This window comes from Sebastes umbrosus, chromosome 8, assembly GCF_015220745.1.
Source record: "Sebastes umbrosus isolate fSebUmb1 chromosome 8, fSebUmb1.pri, whole genome shotgun sequence".
Taxonomy (NCBI): Eukaryota; Metazoa; Chordata; class Actinopteri; order Perciformes; family Sebastidae; genus Sebastes; species Sebastes umbrosus.
In genome coordinates this window covers 14,028,673-14,050,562 of record NC_051276.1, presented here as the reverse complement: position 1 = coordinate 14,050,562, position 21,890 = coordinate 14,028,673, and the positions used below count along the sequence as shown (strand labels likewise).

Below are 21,890 nucleotides of genomic sequence, written 5' to 3'. Positions count from 1 at the left end.
TCCTCTTCATCAGTCCTCTCATCTATCTTTCTAGTTCTCCAGCAACCACTGCTACTCTCTGCATTAAGTCTCCTATCGTCATTGCCATCTTTCTTGCCTCTTCCTCTCAGACCCTCTTGTTTTATGCCTTTCTCCAGGAGCCTACCTTCTCCCCTTTTTTCCTTTTTATAGTGATTTGCTCTTGCCCTGCTTTACACGTGTGCTTTATTCTTCTTTGCACATTGTGGATGATGTATAGGATGGTTTTTGAATGTCATCATGATTAACCTTAGTTTTCCCACTTTCTTGTCCATTACTCAATACAAAAACACCTGTTTTATAAGTAAAATAATGATAGATATTGGTGTGGAACGATCGTCCAAAATCCCCCACCATTTAGTGATTTCTGACACCAGTAAATTAAGAAAGGGTGGTAAATTTCAAATCCGCATGGAAAGTATGGGCTGAGTCATAACAGCACAAATAGAGCAGCAGCAGTTTTTCCAAGGTGGAGGCAATTTTATTTGTTGACTTTTAGGAATAGTGCTTGTTACTCCCTGTGCTCAGAGTAATTGGCAGACAAGCATCTGACGTGAAGCGAGAGGGAGAGGGAGGGAGAAGCCTGTCAGAGTGAAGAGAAGAGAGAAAAGGTAAAGACAGGAAAATAGTCCTTTTTCAAACCGGTGCACATACACACATGTGCTTGTAATTATGCCATCAATTCTCATTGGTCTTTCTTTTCACACAACATGGCAACCATATACTGTAGAGATTTTTTCCTCAGTGGCAAGATTTTTTTTTTTTTTTGCCTCGGGTCATCTCTGCGTTTATCTTAAGAAGTTTCATAACAAAGAAATACTGTAAGAAACATGTTTCAGAGTCAATATCGACCTGTCTTGACAAGAAAAACTTTTTGCTGCCTAAAAACTGTGAATAGAAGTATGGTTGTCTATAATCTCCCATTTGCTGAGGCACTCCCAGAATCTTTCGTCCATACATACATTATTATGGTTACCACCACCATATTTATGTAAATTGTATTTTGACCTTTATTTTACCTGGCTGGTCTCTTGAGATTGAAATCTGTTTTTCGAGAGTCTCTTGACGAAAATGGCAAATACATTCAGCTAAACAGTGTGATCAGTTATGTCCCTTCGATCAAGAACTTTTGCCAAATTCGATAAAAGAGCCTCTATATGATACATAAAAATACAAAAATACTTAAAATTATATACATTGGTCTTTTTTAAGAGAAAATATATTATTGCTGCTTAAAATCTGCATAGTCGCATTATCTTATTTATTTTATGATCCCAGTTTTGTTTTTCAGGGTGTGGGCTTTTATTGGTGATTTTATATTTACTTTTATGGCTCTATTATATACTGCCAGTTATGTAATATGTAGTTTGTGTTGTCTTTAACTTAGATATATTTCTGCCTATTGTGGCGTGGGCATTAGAAGAATTTAAATCTCAATGAAGCATTCCTGGTCAAATAAAGGTTGAATAAGTCACAAACACGCAGTCAGGAGTTCTGTTAAGGAGAAATTTACTTTATCAGTGAGCACAAAGCCTTCAGCCAAGTGAGTCGTTGCTAGTGTGAGTGATTTTTCTCTGCAGTCCAGAGTAGATAGTTGTGATAATTTAATAGATCAACTACGTACTGCAGCTGCCCATACAAAGTATGTACTGTTGCATCCAGTATGCATACAATTGGGACATACTACTTTGTCATAACTTTGCATCTTGAACTTTTCACCCTCACGCTCCTATATGTGATACCTGTCAATGAGATGTCATCTGTCTGTGCTTTCTCGGCAGCTCAAGCATGCTGGCTTGCATACTGCAAAATGCGACCGGATGTAGTAGGACATTCTGGTATTTTTGGCATACTGCATTTGACATACTATGTGTTGGGACTTACTAAATAGTATGGTACTATGGTTATTGGAACACACCAACAGTTTGCCTGGGTCCAGACCTTTGAATCTGTCCACTCCACCGAGTTCACTGATTCATCTGTCATCATGACCTGAAACAATGGTTTCTCGGTTGATGAGCGCCGCGGGCGGGACCAACGCTGTTGTCAAGCATTGTCAAGCTGTGTGCCGGAACTAGAGGATTAATAACCACACAAGGTAGAAGCTGTTATTGAGGATATTCTAAATCTATTAAAAGTGTTTTTACTTCGCTCCTCTCCACTCTTAAAACCCTGGCAAAACCAGTATGTTGTCATGGCTACGCATCAGTGTTGACTTAAAATTATGTTAGATTCGGGCGGATAGGTTGGTCTGATTGGTTAGGGAAAATCAAATCCCCCTCCCTCATGGAAATCGGTTAGAGTGGAGGCAATGTCAGACTGAAGATGGAAACAGAGTGGAGCAACTTGACAATTCTGTCCGTCATCAGGCAAATAGACGGTCAGTGTCCTCTGAGCAGTGGAATCATATTATGTAATCCCTCAAAAAGCTTTGCCCGAAGGCACATTATTGACAGAAGTTACTGTATATGCAGAGCCCTGCCCACTCCTTAGGCAGTGTATAATATACTGCGTCTCTGCTCCATCAAAAGGATTCCCTGAGGCCTGTGAGATATGGCCACAGAATCTGGGATAAAACCTATAGAGGTATAGATTTGGGCTCATTTCCCCTGATTGATTTTCTGTCTTTAAAATGACTCCACAGACGTGGTTTTATGTCAGCACTAATGTTTCAGCTGTTTCCTGTAGCATTTACGGGAATCCATGAAGTGTGTGTGTGTGTGTGTGTACGTGCGTGTGTGTGTGTGGTTGTTAGAGGGGGATTCTGCATGCGCAGCATTTTATAGGTAGAGTCTATTTGAAAGGCTTGAAGTGATTCTTGTACCATTCTTTCATTTGGTTTATGAATGATGGATCTTCTAAAATGTTATCTTTACACAGACAGAGAATGGTTCATTGCTGGTATCCAATTGGTAGGGCTGGGACAATACAGTATAGTATATACAGTATCAAATACAGTATATCATCATTGTCACGCATTATTTATTACATTTTTCCAGCAACCCAAAAATAAGGAATAAAGACATTTATCTCACAAATTAGTGGTATTCTCTTTTTAATTTATAACATTTTAACATTTTATATATACAGTTCCCTTTGTTAACACCTTATTTTGAAAACTGGACGTAGTCACACGTGCATACTTCCTCTAACTTTGCCAAATCCATCACTAGCTCGCCCGTCGGCTCCGTTCTTTTTGTACATTCATAGTCAGCTGTTTGATTGTATTTACCATTAATGTCAGTATATGGGTGCTCTACAGTTGTAGCGTCAGCGTCAGAGTGACGGCTGGCTTGACCACACGTGAGCGCAATACGATTACGTTTCCTGTCCACGACAGAGTTAGCATGCAGCTTTAGCCGTGATGTCTAGCTCTGCTTTTCCTGGCAATGTGTGAAACCCAAAGTGTTTTCATACTTTACTGTAGGTGTAGTGATTACCACTTTAGATTTGAACGGATGTGACGTCACGTTACTCAGACTACAACAATAAAAGCGGTAACTTCCTTCTACCTTTACGTGGTCTAAAAAGAAGCAAATATATTGATTCTGGCATTATAAAATCCTCCGCGACCCCTAACGGGATAAGCGGTTGCAGATGATGATGAACAAAAATGAAAAAAAATGAGATACATAGGTGAATCGATTATTTTTCCCACCCCTATCAATTTGGCAGTTGTACTAACATTTTAAGTAAAGCACAAAATATTTCCTCATTAAGTGTAGAAAACAGATTTTTGCTTAAAATTATGCGCTGTTGGCACAACTCCAGATATAAACTACAATTTGTTTTTGTTTATGTTGAATATGTCTCACATTTTGAACACTAGATCTTCAGACTCAGTTTAATGGAGAAAAAAAAGTACAACAGTGGTTCGTTGCTGGTTTTATAAAGTGGTAACTTATAGGGTTTCAGGGTTGTGAATGAACTGATAATGTCAATATAGAGGGGGGAGTTAATGTTTTAGATGGTGCTCTGTAATTGACTTTGTGCTCAAAAAGCACTTCACTCTGCTCTCCCTATTTCTCTTTCTCGTTCTCTCTCCACCAACACCTCCCGCCTCTCTATTCATCTCTTCCACCGTCTCTCGCTGCCCTTTTTCTAAAGTTGTCCTGTTAAATCCTGAGAGGTAGAAATCCATTTGACCTCATTCTGCCCCGCGTGGAGTGCCTCCTCTCTTTTTGTGTTTACGTGTTCATCAGTGTGTATGTGTGTATGTATGTGTGTGTCTTTTTGTGACAGAAGTTGTCGGTCTTTCACTTCTTTTTTTTTTTTAAGAGTTGTTTGTGTTGTTTTATATCTTTTGGCCTGTTGACATTTTTCTGACACATCGATCAGGATTCTTGGAACAGATTCAGTCAGAGCTCCACTGTGTCATCCTTGAGAGCATGACATTTCACTCACTACCTACTCTCTCTGTGTGTTTGTGTGAATGTGTGTGCTATGTAACAGTAGCTCCAGAGCAAATAAAATCTGCTGTGTGGTCTCTAAAACCAAAAGTAATCACTAGAGATACTGGCTGTTATGTAACTTCAGTGTTGGGAGAGAACATTGAATCGTGTTTGTGTTGTTTTATACAAATAGCGATCAGCAGTGTCAGCAGGTACGGCAGAGCATCAAACGGGCCATCTCTCAATTGAAAGCTCTATTATTCCCTCTTTTGTTTCTTCTCATTGTTGATTCTAATCGCTTCACTTTGTCGCATTGTTTCCTTCGCTGCTTGTTAGCCGTTTTCTGCTCCTTTTCTTAAATGTGTTGTCCTCATCTATGCTATCTTTTCCATTCATAGTGCTTGTCGTTGTCTTACTGAATCATTTACGCTTCATTTTCCTTCCCTTATTTTTTCACATTTGTTTGATCAATCGTGTTATAATTGGAACATGAAAACTTTCTGTCATGGCATGTTGCTCTTACTGTCATCACTGATTCAGACATCAATCGGCATGACATTTGTTAGATGCAGTCGTGTAAATGCAGTCATTTGCTAGGTCATTTAATACAAGTAGGGCTGTCGCAGTGAAAGAATTTATGATTAATTAACAACAGCGCGATGTGCGGTTTTATTGCAACTTTCTTTTTGCAAATTACTTTATTTATTCTTATTTTAATGCTGTATAAAAAGCTTTATTGGTAGGCTATTATTAGGTGTATTCTTGCTTTTTAAATGACAAAGATGACAGTTTTAAAACTAATGAAATACTTGTTTAATGTTAAATGCAGAAAAAAGACGGGGAATGCGACACAGCATAGGTTTTTCTGCTGAGGCACTTCGGTTGCTATGATACAAAATAATGAAATGTTGGCATAAGGTAGAGTACTTGCTCTGGATGAAGGGAAGGCTGAAACACGTAGGGAGAGGATGGACCCGCTGGTCTTTGTGTATTAATTTCTCCTCCATGTCGTTGTCCAGCAATTGTAGCCTACATGTGGGATGTGACGGCTGGTTGTTGTGGAGTTTTTCCCAAAGTTGAAATTTTTTTTGGCAACCAGAAAAAAAAAACACCATAAGTGCAGCGTTTAGAGCGGAATAGACGCTTGGCGCCTCGTCACACTGCTGCTGCTGTTTGTAGCAAAGTGTAAAAATGGAGCACCCCCATTGCAAAGAATTAAAAAAAGAAAAAAATGTGAACATAGCGTTTGTGGCGTTTGCTTGCCATCCCCTGCAGTTGGCTTGTCAATATGGCGGTATTGCAATATTGCAGTTATTGCGACGGCCTTAAATACAAGAGTAAGAAATCTGATAAACCAGTGCTGAAACATGCTAATTCACAAATGTAGCCGAGCCAACCTACAAAACTATGAAGAAACACCACGTCATGCCTATCAACTGTGCACACGCGTTACTGTATGTTTATATTTGCGAATCACCCCGCTTAACCTTGTCATTTATTCTTGCCCTGTGGTGATGATCAGTGTGTCATGTACATCCAGCTGGTCTGGCAAGAAGCTTTTAAGCGCACCATGTTGCTGTGTTTGCCTTTATCAATTATACACCAGCACTTCAATTATACATCAGTACATCAGCAGTTCATCTGTGTCATAGACCTTCTGTCTGACTAAGTGGACCACTCAGCATGACACAGCAGTAACCGTCTTACATACACTAGAGTTTCCCAAGTCATCCTTTGTCTTATTAATTTTTTTAAGGGGAATTAATAAGCTTTTTTTGTTTTCAGACCTTTTGATATTGATTTGTGGATTAAGACAACTAAACCTAATGTAGGAGAGCAGAAAAGTAAGAAAGACACAAACTTTGGCATGTTAAGGTGTTTTTGTGTCAATGTCCTGCCATGTTTGTCCCATTTTATTTGACCTATTTGTTTGATTTTGATTGTTGTGTTCCTCTCCCTTCCTTCCTCCATCCATTCCACCATCCCCTTCTTTTCTCGTCCCAAGGTTCATTGTTTCAGATGTCCACTGAGAACAAAGAAAACAGTGATTTGGGAATCCCATGTAAGTTGATGTTTTATGTTTTATCATCATCCATCTTCCTTTTGTCTTTACTCATCTTAGTGTTTCTGTCTCTGTTTGAGTGTTGACCTTTGGCTCATACTTTGTCTTTTATTGTTACTTGTCATTTTGATGAGAGTTTTGCTTTTGTCTTATGATCTGTTCCCTTCATGTGCAATCTTTTTGCTCTGCCGCTCAAACAAAAGTCTTCAAACAGTAGCTTCACTAGTTCCAAAACTACACTCTGCTCTCAGACAAAGGAAGTCATGGTAGATTAATCATTTACACCATTGCTTGTGTGATAGTGTAGTTGTGGGTGTTTCTATAAATCTAGATATATCAAGCCATATTTGCACAATTCCTTTACCGTCCTCTGGGTATTAAACAATCACAGCAGAAATTGCAATTAGGGGTTTTCCTCTTTCAAAATACAACTTCAAACTCTAATAATGTCATATATAGTTGACCTTCTATGCCATTTTACTGCATTTTCCTTTTACTTAAACTGCAGAAAATAGAAAAACAAGAATGCCAGTTGCATTTCGTAAGACATGACATCATACAAATATCATAAACTTAACTTTACAGGTTTTGCCTCGAAGCATACACAACCTTCTGTTATCCATTAAGTCCTATTTTATTATTATTTTGTATGTACTTTTATATTTTCCTTGTCTGCTAATAAAACACTCTTCCGTCATTTAAAATGTAGTGCAGGAACCCAGAGTTGTGTCTGGACAGTGAATGCACCACAGTGGTGACAGATTCCTTTAATTAACTTGATTATTTCTTTCTTCCTGTCTGATAGCAGAGAATCGATTCAGCCCCAGTTCACTTGATTCACAATTTGTGAGTTTGTTGCAGCTGTGGTCATTTTGGAGAGTAGCCAGGCAGCTCTGGATCGTTGCCAAAGTAGGCAATTTGCCTTAGTTCTGAACACTTGCTTTGTGTTTACAAGCGTATTGGCTCACTGAGAACTCAATGGAGCGCGGTTGAACCACGGACACTGAGCTGAGTGCATTTTGGATTTGGTTCCACTGATTTGACCCATTTTCTTTGAAGTATCATCACAATGAATGATTAATATGTCAAATTAGCCTCTTGCTAATGCATCATTTGTCGAAGAGAAAAATTAATAACAGGAAGGCACAGGATCACCTGGCAAGGAGAGCACTTCTTTGGGAGGTATGAAAGCTACTGAATGAGTAATAAAAAAGGTGAGAGATGATAATAGGGTGTCAAAAATCTATTCAGTACTTTCTTCCTTTCCTGCTCTCTTCCTCTCTTTCATCACTCTCACTGCTACTGTTGCTTCCTCAAAGTGACATAATGAGAGAGATTTTCTACAAACAGAAGAATTGAGAGATGCAAGAGGGAAAAGACCTCTGCCATCTATTATTACCGCACTTTTTACTTCTCCCATTGCAGGAGCTCTCGTTTTATCTTCAAAGCAATCTATGAGCGTCTGTGATGTGTTCTAATGACTCTCGTTTAGTGTCCGCTGAAGCAGTTTCATCGTGCCGGTGTGTTTTGTGAGATGACTAGTCCCAGACAGATACGGACACAGAGAGAACTAGAGATGAGATGTAGATGCAGTCGTTGCTCATTTAACAGATTGTCACTCTGGTTTTATTATTCAAAAGTACAGTCAGTAACATTGAGAGGTGGCATGACTTACTAATCACCAAGCTTTAATTTATAACTCAAATCACATTTCCGCATCCACATGTCCATGTGCAGCCGTGTCTCCTAAAAATGACGTTCCCATTGAACGAAACTGCATTGTGAATTACGTTTTGAGGGAAACACATTTTTTGTCACAGATTATTTTTGTTTTTGACGTATCACAAAGATGTTTGTATTGATAGTACCCAGAAGTCCGTGTAGGGAGGAGGTCAGGGTCACACAAACAAAGGGCTTCCACCCAGGAGATGTTCACTTATTTGAATTTATGCCTTTAGCTTAACGCAACAAACTCAGCTACTTAAAGCATAACTATGATGTTTGTTTTTTTTTTACTAAATCTAACAAAGTAGTTTTGTTGCGTTTTTGTTTTGTTCCGTTTCAATTTACAACATGTTTAAAACTGTTTAAAACTGCAACAGTAATCTTGGAGAAAAATTAATTTTCCTCGAAATATATTTGAGAATGCCCTTTAGTTGTATGGGAGCATAATTTTGTAGGAGACAGGGCTGCCACGTGGGACCGTCAACATCTCGTCCAAATGTGAACATGTCCACCTATGCAGACAACAGAAACAGAACCGTGGCATGTCTGCTGTCCATGTCCTGTCCATATCAGGGCCTTAAGTCAGATTACAAATTTAATACTGACCACCTCCATATCTGGTTCCACATCTAATAGCTGTGTTAGCAAAATCCGATTCTGCCTCCTCAGCTGTCAGATAAAGAGTTGATATGGAAGATTTCTACTGCTCCAATGCAGAAACTATGATCATACTGTATCTGCAGGGAGGTGATGGTATTTGGTCAATACCGGAGACTTGATAATTATATATAGGTGCTGAGATTTCTATACCAACAGGAATTTTAAGACAATGCCCATCTTCTCCTGAAAATTGTTTTTTGATTTCTAGACAAGTAGGACTGGATTGTGGTCTTCTCACAGTCTTAAGGTGCTTTCACGAGGCATAATCCATTTAGCTACTCCGAATCAGAGTGAAATTGATACTTTTGGTTCTCAGTTTAACAGTGCACAAAGTAAAGTTAAAAATGAAGTTGCTGAGGGGGCGTATACAAAGCAGAAAATGTATTTTTCGTCTCGAGAGCTGCCTCTTCAATGCAGGGAATCGCAGACTTTGGTATAATGCTGTCAGCGTTTTTTCACTTTAACTTGGCAGTGATTTACTGTGCGTACGAATCCCTTCTCCTCCTGTTTATCTCAAATTACTTTATAAACGTCACTTTTTTTGTGGACTATATTTAGCATATTCTGTATGTTCTCTTCGGCCCAGATGTCAAACAAACATCAGACTTCTGCAGAAGTCCAGGTCAATCCTCTCCCACTCATGTTAACCTGTCGTTTACCTGTGTCCATCTCAACAAATCCCTGCGCAGGTAGCCTGCAATTTGGTTCGCTTGGAAACAGTCCGAGGCCCCCTCTCGCAAGCGGGTTCGGTCCGGTTGTTTTGTTCCGCACCGGAGCACGATTACTGCGTTCACAGCTGCCCAAACGAACCACACCAGAGTTTGAATAAAACAGACTAAATGTTGGCTTGTGAAAGCGCCCTTAAACTCACTTTGACCACACGGTCTGTGGGTCCCATTGCAGTCATGTGTCGACTGCTTCATAAGTGAGAACAGGGCCCTGGTTTACCAACTGTTGTCACTGGTCATCTCATGTGTGAAGGCTGAAAACCTTTAGCCTCAAGCCAGAAAAGTAAAATGACAAAACAGCATTATAATTATCACTGCTTTATTTTGCATTTGCACCCTAATTTGTTTGCTTACATGTCTTTTTTTGCAAATGAGGCATGGCTGTTTGTGTCAGTCACAGACCAGCTCGGCTTGAGGCGAAGAGAGGGGCGGGAGCTGTAGATTTGTGCGGAGGGAGACAGCTTTCTGCCTGTATTTCGTGATTCACATTTGTTGCCAGCGGACACTGAAAGAGGTCATAATGTTCCTTTCAGTTGGATAAAACAAGTTGCATTGAACGGCTTGTATTCAGTCCATTCATTAAATAGCTACAATTTTCCTGTATTACAGGGTCATTACTCGGTGCTTGCAATCTAATGACTTTATATACCTGTACAGAGTTGTTTGTTGTCATGGAAATACACACTCTGGCTTTAGTGACTCTAAAGTGACTCCATATTTTATTCCTTGACACCAAGTTATTTCCATCTCCACAACAGGAGATAAGGATAGACATATTTACAAATGACTACTTGCTTTCTCACTCTGACCGCCTCTCTTCCGCTCATCCCTGCCAGTTACTTAGAGCGGATGTGTGTGCCGCTGCCAGGAGTGCAGTATGGGTGGTGTTTGCATGTTTTTGCCAGGGAAGATCAAAAAGGCAGTTGAATGAGTTTCAAGGAGTGATTGTCCACACAGCTCTGCTTTGGATGCAGATCACAGAGAAGATAGAGACAAGCTAAGCTGAGTTATCCTTGTTTCCCCCTTCTTTAAATCTTCTCCGTGGCAGATTGGACAGACTATGTGAATGACAAAAAGCTCAGCCAATCGATAGACAGCGATCCATGCTGACTGAGGGAGAGCTGGGGCTTCTGTTCTCGCTAGCCCACGTGTGTAATCAACTGTGTGAGAGAGAGTGTATGTGTGTGTGTAATTCCCGCAATTTACCAGAGCCCCAAAGGTTTATTAGTCACACACTTTGGCACACACATGTGGTTACCAACTGTATGTGACCAACTTACCAGACTTTTTATTTTTTTAGATGATGTTTTGCGAATCACAAAGCCCATTATTATTGGGCACAGTGAGGCAAAGCATCAGTCAGTCCACTCACACATGCACACTAGCTCAGTCACTCGCCTCAACTGTACACTCCAAACAAACTGAATTTGGCATGTGCACAGTGAACACTGGCAAAATAATTTTGGTTGCGCAACCGAAGACCATTTGGCTTCGATCGCACACACAAACACACTTTTCAATCTTGCTCTAGTAAGGTAACACTGTCATGCAAAACTATGACAGATTGCAATGAATTCCTGCCATGCAAAAATGGAACGATGGTGCGTTGTCAAAAATATAACACATTTTCTACCCTGCTTGAACACACTTCACCATCTCATTCCCTAATGCCGAATGACGAGACTTCTTAAACCAGTGTTGAAGTACTTGAGATCTGTCCTGCTCTCAAGACCACCTTTTGAAGGTCTCGGTCTCGTTTCGGAATTTACCGTATTTTTACTCCCGTCTTGTATCATTCTCAGACAAAGAGGACTTGGGATTTTATTTCATGACCGGTGAATACCACCACAGCAGGGATATCACTAAATTGTTGTGTGTCATACAGTGGGGGACTCGCTCTGGTCTTGGTCTTGACTCAGTCTTAACCCCTCAAAGTCTTGGTCTTGTCTCGGTCTCGATACACTCTGGTCTTGGTCATGACTTGGTCTCAGTTTAGGTGGTCTTGACTACAACCCTGTCTTAAACCATCATGAATCAAAATGTATGTATATTTAGATTCGTTTTTTAGATTATAATGTCAGTCTGTCAAAAAAATCTATAGTGTGTATATATATATATATATATGCAGTATATAAATACCAAGAGTATGCGCTTGTATGCGATTAGAAAAACATGCGTACATGGAAAACAGTTGTGTAAAAAACACTGATGTACACATAGCAAGTGAAAAAAACTAGACTCTCAGAGCTGTGTCTCACCTGAGTTGTTGTAGAATCTATAATAGACAGTAACCTATGGGAGTTAGGATGTTCTTCAAAGGGCAGTCTCTCATATACACACTCACAGTACTGCCTCTATATCAGCTGTCTGCAAATTGTCAGAATTTGACTCTGATTGATCAATATGATCATTCTCAGCGTCATCTCAAAGTTTCTTTTTTTCTGCATTTGTTCACACCTATGTGTACAGCATATGTTATTGTGTGTGTGTGTGTGTGTGTGTGTGTGTTTGTGGGTCCTGACCTTTAGACCAGAACATTATCCTTCTATAGAGAGTTGTCAGATATTTCACAGACGTATCGCTTATTCAATTCCTCTCCTATTTTTAATCTAAATCCTATTTAGCCAGGCTTACAGGCGAGTGCTTCGGACGTGAATCTGCTTGTCAGGTACAAGGGAGGAAAAGCACAGGAGATAGTCGACTTATGGATAAAAGTTAATATGGATGTGTGCACGTCTGCCCACGCATTCATTGTGAGTGTCTGTGCTCGCATGAGTGCAGATGAAAATGAACATAGGTGCGTACCACTCTGTACTTAGTCAGACATGTGCTCCTTCCTCATTCTATCACTGCCGATTTTGTCATTCTGGCTTCGCAGAGCAGAGCCTCGGGCCACGCTTAGATACGCACAGAGGTCCAAACACATTATTCATTCATCTGGGTTTGGTCAAAAGTGCACACCCACGTTCAGTCCCTTTTTCAGCCCTTATCTTGTCACAAAAAGACAGCCTATTATGCAAAGCTGTCAGACAATAACAAGAATGAAAGAATTGACAATTTTCAACCAAAGCAGCACTTTTGTTTTTTATGTAGAGGCTCAATGAAATGAAAGACCAGAGAAGTAGACACAGACGGAGCACAGAGAGGACTTGAGTGCTGGAGAAAAGCTACTGTACATTAGTGCCAATTTTCTATTATTTTTTTTTTCAATTCAGAAAATGTCATTGAGCGTTCAGAGAGAGAGACTGAAGGCGTTTTTAAGATTAAGCTCAAAAGTGAAGTCAATCCATCAAGGAAATTGTACTGCATGTTCATGCAGCAGAGAACTTCTAATGGTCTATTTTAAAAAATAATAATAATTGAACTGAATTTTGCATGGTCTATTGTGGATCCTGTAAATTAAGTAAGTCAGAGGATCCTTTATTTTTCTCTTATATTCAGTATATATTTGTGTTATTCCGTCCATTTCCTTAAGCACCATTTGTCAATGAATTTGCTTGTTTTGCCACAGTCTAGATCATGTGTGTGATGTTTACTTGTAAGGTGAAAGTGACAATGGAAATGTAGGACAGAGAAACAAAGAAAATAGGGGGAAAAAAGTGAAAATTTAAAGAGAAAAAAAAGGAAAATATTTGGCATCCTGCAGTTATATGTAGGTTACTCAAGCAGGTAGAAGCTCTAATGGGACGTGTTGTTTCATTCATCTACAAATCAAACAGATGGAGACGGAGAGACACAGGGAGTCTGAGAGAGAGAGGGGTGAGTTATGGAGGGAGAAGAAGATCTGAGAGAGATGGGATGTAAACTGATAGACAGTGAAGAAAGGATTTTTAAAGCCCACTGGTATAAAACACGTTACACTTAGTACACATACGCACATATATCCAGAACACATCAGGCCATAGCCTAGTTAACTTATCCTAAAGTGCCCCACAACACTATAGGAAAATCAGAAGTTTAGAAGTGATGTTTTTATGGCTGTCTGGCACCCCACATGTTCTGAAGTTATAGACCTTCAAGTTAAAGCAGTTGCAAGATAAAGATTCCCTAAATAGATGAGGATGATGGTGATCATAATTAAGATCAGGGAGTTGGTACTTAAGAGGATTATCCAATTCTATTCCCCCTTGGCAAGTGCAAGGACCTTGATAACAGGGCAACTTTGTGCAGCTGTGTCGTCGGGGCATTTTTATAGCAATCTCTTAAACATCAAAAGGAAATTGGTGACTGCGTGTGACAAAATCCATAGGGGTTAAACTTTGGAGATTTAAAGGTGATGCTCTAAGTTTGAGTTAAATGTGATGAGCAGATATTTGGCGGCGATATAACAAACCCCCAGAGTGTCATAAATGTTTGTGAGAGGAGTGCAAATTCTAAAACACAGATCAGAGGTTTTTAACATGAATTATGAATGTTCCCTTTCCTCCACCACAATCTGGTTTATATAACAAACTGCATGACATTTTCAAACATTCAAAATTAAACTGGAGATCAACTTTAGGTAGGCAAGACAACTCTGGTGGAGGTTAGGAGGTAACAATAGTTACGTTTAGGACTGGAACTAACGATTGTTATTAGTATTATTATTATTGATTCATCTGTCAGGTATTCTCTCTTTTAATTAATTAGTCGTTTTGTCTATATAATGCCAGAAAAAAGTCTTGGACCCCATTGGTTATCGATCTGACGACGATTTAGCCTCTAGGGGGAACAGCCAATAGCAGATATCTGTGTGCCGGTCATTGTTTACAGTCTGATTAGCAACTAGAGATGCGAGAATGGAGTCTTCGCCAAGATTGTTTCACAAGTAGCCAGTTTACACTCAGTTAAAAGTTTGTTTTTTAGCTAATAAAAAGCTAAATCGTCATCATACGATAGCCGATGGGTTCCGCGATTACTGCACATTCCGGCCAATGCGTTCCGCCACTTTTGTGTTCCGCCTATTGTTCACCTGCATGCAGCCAAAGCCCGCTTAAACGTGATTGGTCAATACTACTGAGACCATAAACCGACGGAGACCAGAACACTTCCAAAGCTAAATCTTGTCCCAATGCCTACAGATTCAGCATTCATATGCAGATATCTGTTTATAGAGATTCATTTAGATTTAAATTAACAGTAGGTAGAATTGGAGCAAATATGATTAAATAAGTTCTTTATATGAAACGGTCAATATATACTGACAGTAGTGCATGAGACAGGTAATCTGAAAAAAAAATCATGGGCCTCTGTGTCCTCCGGTGCTCCTAATGGCATCTGCAAGATTTCACAGACCGGAGGAAAACAGCCAATCAGAGCCGAGCTGAAGCCTATGAGCAGCTGTCAATCACTTGCGAACCCCAATCAAATGGTCAAACTAGGCAGCGCTGATCAAATATGAATCAATATTCTGTTACTGTAATTCCTATTTCTCGCCTCAAATGTTTTCTGAAACATCTTGTAGTGTACTGTTTAGCTGGAAAATTAGAAAGTTGAATGAACAGCCAATAGGAACGCTCTCTCTCTGAAATGACCTGTGATTGGCCAAAGTCTCCAATCACAGGCTAGATTTTTTAAAGCCTGAAAACAGAGCCATGAGGAGGTGCAGAAGTCTAGTTTTCTCTCAGAACACTTGAATTACAATATGCTGAAAGGTTATAATGGAATTTTTGCCCAATTATGCCAAAAATATTCTGCATGCTGCTGCTTTAGGTGACTGATCCTTTCAGCTCGAGTTAGTGTCAGGATAAGATTTTGGTTGTGGTTAAATGAAAAAAAATATGACTTAAATATCAAGTGTTTCTCAGAGTAGAAAACGGTAAAATGTGAACTTTATTTTGGATTCTGGTTATTGGAGGGAATTACAGCCACTATGCTCCCTGATGTCATGCACCATGTTCATATACATTACCACAATGATAACATCTGATTCTTGAAGCTTTCCTTGTTTCTGTGTGCACATATTTGCATTTTCAGACATTGGATACAATAGTGGTTATTTTGCAGAATACTGTGTCAAAGGGCTTGACAACATTGTGGTATTTTGAAACCTTTTGTATATTTTTTCTATGTCCTGGACAAAGTGCCCAGAGACATTTGGTTCATCTCAGTCACAGACTTAATTAAGAGGGACATGCTTTGCCCTCATATGCTCAGCTCCCCAGAGACACCAGAAGTGGTTCATAGCTCCCTCAAGTGGTAAACGAGTAACTAGCACCATCAGGAGTGACCTCTCTTCTGCGGATGTGTGTATCATGCTTAGGCATATGTGAGCCTGGATGTTTGTGTGCCTCATCAAAGGATTCTTTCATGCATAATCAAGCTCATGCTTTCTGAACTTGTTCTGATGTGACAACAGCAAATCCTTTAGCAAATGACTCAGGCTGTTTGTAGCTAAAAGCCTGTTATCTGCCTCTCAACTTTAAGGGCAGATTAAAAGGAGTATTCCTATACTTTTCTGTCTTCTTCTTAATAGCTGCAGACAAATCCTTTCCTACTAGCTACAGAAGACGTGATTATACGAGGAGTGCTTTAAGTGTGAGACTGCTCCAAAAAAGTTTCACAGGCGCTTTCATGTTAAATATGTAGGATTGTTTGTTTTGCTGCTTTGAAGTTCAAGTGCATTTTCCACTTCTTTTGCCCTGTTTTCCTCTTCTTTGCTGTTATCACCTCTCTTCTCTCCTCCTCTCCTCTCCTGTTTTATTGTGCCCTACTTGTTTCCTCTCATCTTCCCTGCTTCCTTATTCTCTTTTTTATGTGCTTCTTTTATTCTCTTTATTTAACTCCCCTTCCCTTTCTATTCACTCCTCATCTACTTGTGTGTCCTCTTTTCTATATTCCTCCCCTCTTACTGGCTTTCCCTCTTATTGCTTCCTCATCATTACTCCCCTGTGCTCTTCTCGTCTCATCCTTAACTCATTTCCTCTCCCCTTCATCCCTTAACTCGGCTCATACCTTTTACCATTCGCGTCACCCATCACTTAAAATGTTCTTACTCTGCTTTAAAATATGGATCATGAATGACAATTTCCACCGCTGTTCTCACCGAAACACCATTAAAGTCTCAGCCGGATTGAAAAAGGATGTTAGGACCCTTGTAAAATAATTAACAGCCTTATTAAGTTTTAAGAGTTGCTACCGTTCTTTTTTTTATGAAAGGGGTCTCTGTGTCTCTCTACCTCTGTCTAGACAAATGATCATATTACACAAGCTGGGGGGCTGTTTGAATGTTTCATTTGAAATGGATCCTATACAGATTGTCCTTTTGAGTCCGATAGGTGGTCTGAGGTAAAGTGAAGAATGACAGAAAGCCATATCAAGAAGCCTGCGATACATTTAATCTCCTCTTATAGATATTACTTTATTCTCTGCCCTGCTGTTCCATAAGAGTTATTATTGTTGTAGCTGTTTATTGCCACTTTCCTTTCTGATATCCATTTCCTCTTAAGCAGATCTTTCATTTCAAGCTTAACAATATCTGTCTGTTGTGTCTCTTTGTGTCTCCTGTAGCTGCTCCAAGTACAGATGATGTGGCGCTCTACGTGGGCATCGTCATTGCAGTGATTATGTGCCTGGTCATCTCAGTCATCGTGGCGCTCTTCGTCTACCGCAAGACACACCGCGACTTTGACTCTGACATCATCGACACGTCTGCACTAAACGGAGGCTTCCAGTCTGTTAATATCAAAACAGCCAGATCAGGTAACGAATGCTAACATTCTTCCGAATATCCAACTCAAGTTGAGCACTGATACTTGGTTTAAAGAGTGACTTAACACCAGGCTGAAAAGCAGCGTTTCACTGCCCTCTTTAGTTGAAAGTTTCCAGCCTGTTGCACATGTAATCAAGCCCAACAGTGATGTCTCGGTTTCATTATGTGTACATCACTGCGGCAAGGTGAGAAGTCCAACCACTGGATGATTTTCAGTGTGGGGTATCTAGTTACTTTTTATATGGTAAGATTACTTGTGTTGAAAACAGGTAAAAACAAAAAGTTACAAACTGTGACCGTTGGGGCTTAATGAAAAAAGCAAAATATGCTGTTTGTGTTTGTTTCCAAGGTACAATGGCATCTTTCTAAACCTAACTGAACACAATACTTACTGATTTTAGAATGCACTCAAAAAAGTATTTAAAAAGCCACCTAATTAAAATAAACTACATTACATGTTAGAGCTGCAACGATTCATCGATCAGTTGTCAACTATTAAATTAATCACCGACTGTTTTGCTAATCGATTAATTGGTTTGAGTAATTTTATAAGAAAAATAAGTCAAAATTCTCTGATTCCAGTTTCTTAAATGTGAATATTTTCTGAATGGCTTCAAAGCTTCGTCTTCTGCCATGGTAATCAACCTCCAAATCAGTATTCAAATGCTTTGTTTGAAAATTTCTCACCAAAGATTCAAAGCCCTAAAAATGGTATTCGGGAAAGCCCTAATTTTCTGGTTTCTTTCCTCCTCTATGACATTAATCTGAATATCTTTGAGTTGTGGACAAATCAAGACATTTGAGGACATCTTGGGCTTTGGGAAACACTGATTCATTTTTTTCACCATTTTCTAACATTTTATAGACCATCAACTATCAATTAATCGAGAAAATAATCAACAGATTAATTGACAATGAAAATAATCGTTAGTTGCAGCCCTACTACATGCAATGACTTGCTTTTCACCCCATCTCCTTTCAAGTAGTGTTTTGGGGGTTGAAGTGCCTCTCTCTTACACTCTCAATGGAAGGACTACCAATTTGTTTTTACATAATGTGCACAATGATAGATAGATGGATAAATAAGCAGATGTATAGATTGATAGGTGGATTCAGAACACCAGATGGGACCATGCCTCTATGGAAATAACTGTACCTGCTCTGTCCTCATTGAGGCTTTCATGCTAGTATCATTTTGTTTCTCTCCTCGGCCTACGGCTGTCAGTCTTTGCGGCTTTTGGAATAATCTCCGTCTCTACCATCGACCACTCTCCTCTATCAAGGAGTCTTTCTCTGTCATTCTCCTTCTCTGTCTCACTTTTTCTTTTTTCTCCCTTCTCATCTGCACATTCAAGTCAATCACATTTCCTGTTTATCAGCATCCTCGTCTCTTCGACTCCGCGTCTGTCTTTCCCTCGCCGTGTCTCCGTCTCTCTCCCGTCACAGTGACTCCTACCGTAACAGACACTCCCTCCCTGTTTGTCTTCCTGTTAAAGTGGAGCCATCTTTCACTCTCCTCTGTCTGTCCTGGTTTCTTCCTCTCTGTCTTTGGGGAATGGATAAGACAACAAGAAGCACGCAGCCACACACACTTGTACACCCGTGTGCATGCATTTGAGAGCTTACTGGAAATGCCAAGATCGGACAGGAAATGTGGATGAATCAGGGATCAGCCCACGGATGCCATGAACTTATGACTTTTCCTATAAGAATCTTTATTTGTCAAATAGATGACTTCAAAACTCTAAAAAATTCAATAAACCTGACCATCATGCTCAGAAATGCAGTCATGTCATGTCATACACTCCACAAATGTGGATGAAATACTGTAAATCAGATGGCTTAAAATAGTTAATGACAAAACAAGTGCTCATACTGGTACTCAGCATACTTAATAGTACTTTATAGTCTCCATTTGGTCAATAAGAAATGGCATTTTAGAAAGGGGTTACGTCAGTGGGCAACTCCGGGGTCTGAAAAGTGAAGACAATGTGGAAGTGCCTTAAACTTGCATTCTCTCTAACAGCCAGCAGGGGGCGACTCCTCTGGTTGCAAAAATAAGTCTGATTGTATAGAAGTCATTGAGAAAATGACTTGATTTATTACCTCAGTAAACGTAGTAAACATGAGTTTATGGGATCAATCGCTAGTTTCAAGTCTTCTTCAATACAGCATGATGTTCATTTAGTAAATTATGGTCCCATTTAGAGTGAAATAGACCATAAAGCAGGGTACCCTTTAGGGCGTGGCTACCTTGTGATTGACAGCTCGCTACAACGACGTTGTCCGGTCTGGGAGTTGTCTGTGTTTTTGCCTTACAACTTTAAACCTTTTCACAGTGTGTTTTCAGTTCATAAAAGTTAATTGTAATCTTTTTGGTCACCTGAAAATGTCTTATTCAGTGTTCGTTGTACTTAGTTCCATCCTCTCGTGTCACATTCGGTTGCAAAAAAACAATGTGGCGATGGCCAAAATACCGAACTCAGAACTACGTCCACTTCTTATAAAGTCTATGGGTTACGTCTACAACATGTATTTTGTGTTAATCAAGTTGAGTGACATCTACAAACTACAGCTCTGTGCACCTCTAAACACCTTTAACGGGACACTTTAATAGTTCGCTTTATGTGGGCAGTTGTGGGTGGATGATCAAAATTCAAACCATGGTATACAGTAAAAACAAGGAAAGTGAGGTCACAAAGGATGCAACAAATTGGCAAACAGCAAGCTAAAATAATTGTGTGTGTGTATGTGCGCATGCACGTGCGTGTCCGTGTGTTTGTACAAGGGCGAGCGCCTTCGCTTGAGCGGAGATTGGGTGACATTTTATCAGCAAAGCATTAGGATGCTTGTCACTCTGCGTCGAGGGACCATCTACGATTACTATTAATGAAGAATTATGTCCCTGCGTCTCTCTCTCTTTCTCTGCCCCCCTCTGACTTTCTCTCTCTCTCTCTCTCTCTCTCTCTCTCTCTCTCTCTCTCTCTCTTTCTCTCTCTCTCTCTCTCTCTCTCTCTATGGTTTTCCGTTAGTTGTTAATTAAATTTCAGCAGGGATGATTTGGCAGAAATACCCGCTGGCTTTAAGGGTAAACAGCCTGGTGATAGAGAGAGGAAGAGAGTGATTTGTGACAGATGTGTGTGTGTGGGTGTGCTGGTGGTGGTGGGGGGGTGATAATAAGGGATTTTAAAATTAGAATGGATGGGCTCGTGGAGGGAACGACAGGATTTCAGGCTCTACGCCCAAAAAAAGTACGGTGCCTGGTGTGAACAAATCTGGAATTGTTCTCAGTAGGTAACAGGCCGTCCTGTGATCCCAATTCCAATTAAATCTTGGGTATTTGTTGGGTTTTCTGACGGGAGAGAGTTGTTTATGCAGAAATACACTTCGGGGTTTTTCTGCACATAGAATAAATTGTGTTAAACTAAAAAGGGTTGTGGCAAGATAGCTGAACAAAACTAGCTACGAGAGTGGCTGAACTCGTCTTAAGGAGTCGCTTGGAGCACATTCACTTGATTCACCTTGGTAAAGTAAATCCCCATGTAGGATTTGCTGTTTGTTGGTATTGCCAAATGTATTATTATTACAATCAGGAGCACTTGGCTGCAGCATCTTTCCAATTACCTTGAAGAAACATTCTGGCAGACGGAACAAACTGAAGTCAAGTCGGCGTTGTTAAAGCGTTACCAATAATTTCAAAAGGTTTTTAGCTTCTTCATTACAAAAATGTATGTGTTAGGGAGAATTTCCTGCAAAAGATCAGGACCTCATTAAAGCCTCTACTGTATTTAAGCCAGCAATGTTGGGAGTCAAAAGAATGGAGTGATTTCTAAAGGTAAAATGAGGTAGTTGCATTTTAAAACTTAAATCAACACTCTGTAAACCAGTGGTTCCCAATGTTTTTCCTTAAGGGACCCCTTTTCTATCATTGAATAAGCTGACGACCCCTGACTAAGTGACATATTATATCCAATGCATAACAATAACGGTACAGAAAAACTGATAAACTGTACAATTAACCCAAATAGTGAACGCAATAACTGCAGGTAGTTTGTATAAAATGCGCAATTCAGATGAATTTTGAGCAGATTTTGTGTGACTATTGCATCAGGGATGTGTTTTCTTGTTATTTTTAAATTTTAACAATCATACATACTTAATAGTCTTCTGTTCTGACAAATTCGGTCTGTTCTTCTCCCTGACGCTTGGCCATTGTTCTATTTACTCTTTGGTTGTTTTAACTGCGTACTTTTCTAATGCAGGATGAAGCTGTTTAGCCGAGAGGAAAGGCTCTGTGGATATAACTTGTTTTCAGGTCTTCACCGTGCCCTTATGCTGTCAGATTTATATCTTAAACAATAATCCAACCTTGAAAAATAACAATTTTATTTAGCTTTATTCACAGAAACAAATGAAATGCTGAAATATTGGCCAACTGTGTATATTTTTTTTTAAAGTTGTCTTACACCCCTTAAAATCAAATGCATGCACATAGATTAGCATAGTGTACTGATTAGCAATCACCATGCTCCTACAGTTGCCCCCTTCGCTTACGCATTTTTCCTTGCCAAGCACAGAGGGGAGCCTCAGAGAGTCTTATCCATCCCCACCGACAT

General features: G+C 39.8%; 1 protein-coding gene across 2 annotated transcripts in view; it reads left to right on the top strand.

Moving 5' to 3' along the window:
• The window catches only part of LOC119492547 (netrin receptor UNC5C-like), a 232,737-nt gene that overhangs the window by 184,225 nt on the left and 26,622 nt on the right, over positions 1 to 21,890 (top strand). The window contains exons 8-9 of one of the 2 annotated variants that reach the window (XM_037777050.1): positions 6,415 to 6,471; positions 17,073 to 17,264. In XM_037777050.1, the coding sequence (XP_037632978.1) occupies positions 6,415 to 6,471; positions 17,073 to 17,264 (249 nt within the window). The remainder of the gene's footprint in view (positions 1 to 6,414; positions 6,472 to 17,072; positions 17,265 to 21,890) is intronic. The other variant, XM_037777051.1, reaches the window with a different exon arrangement.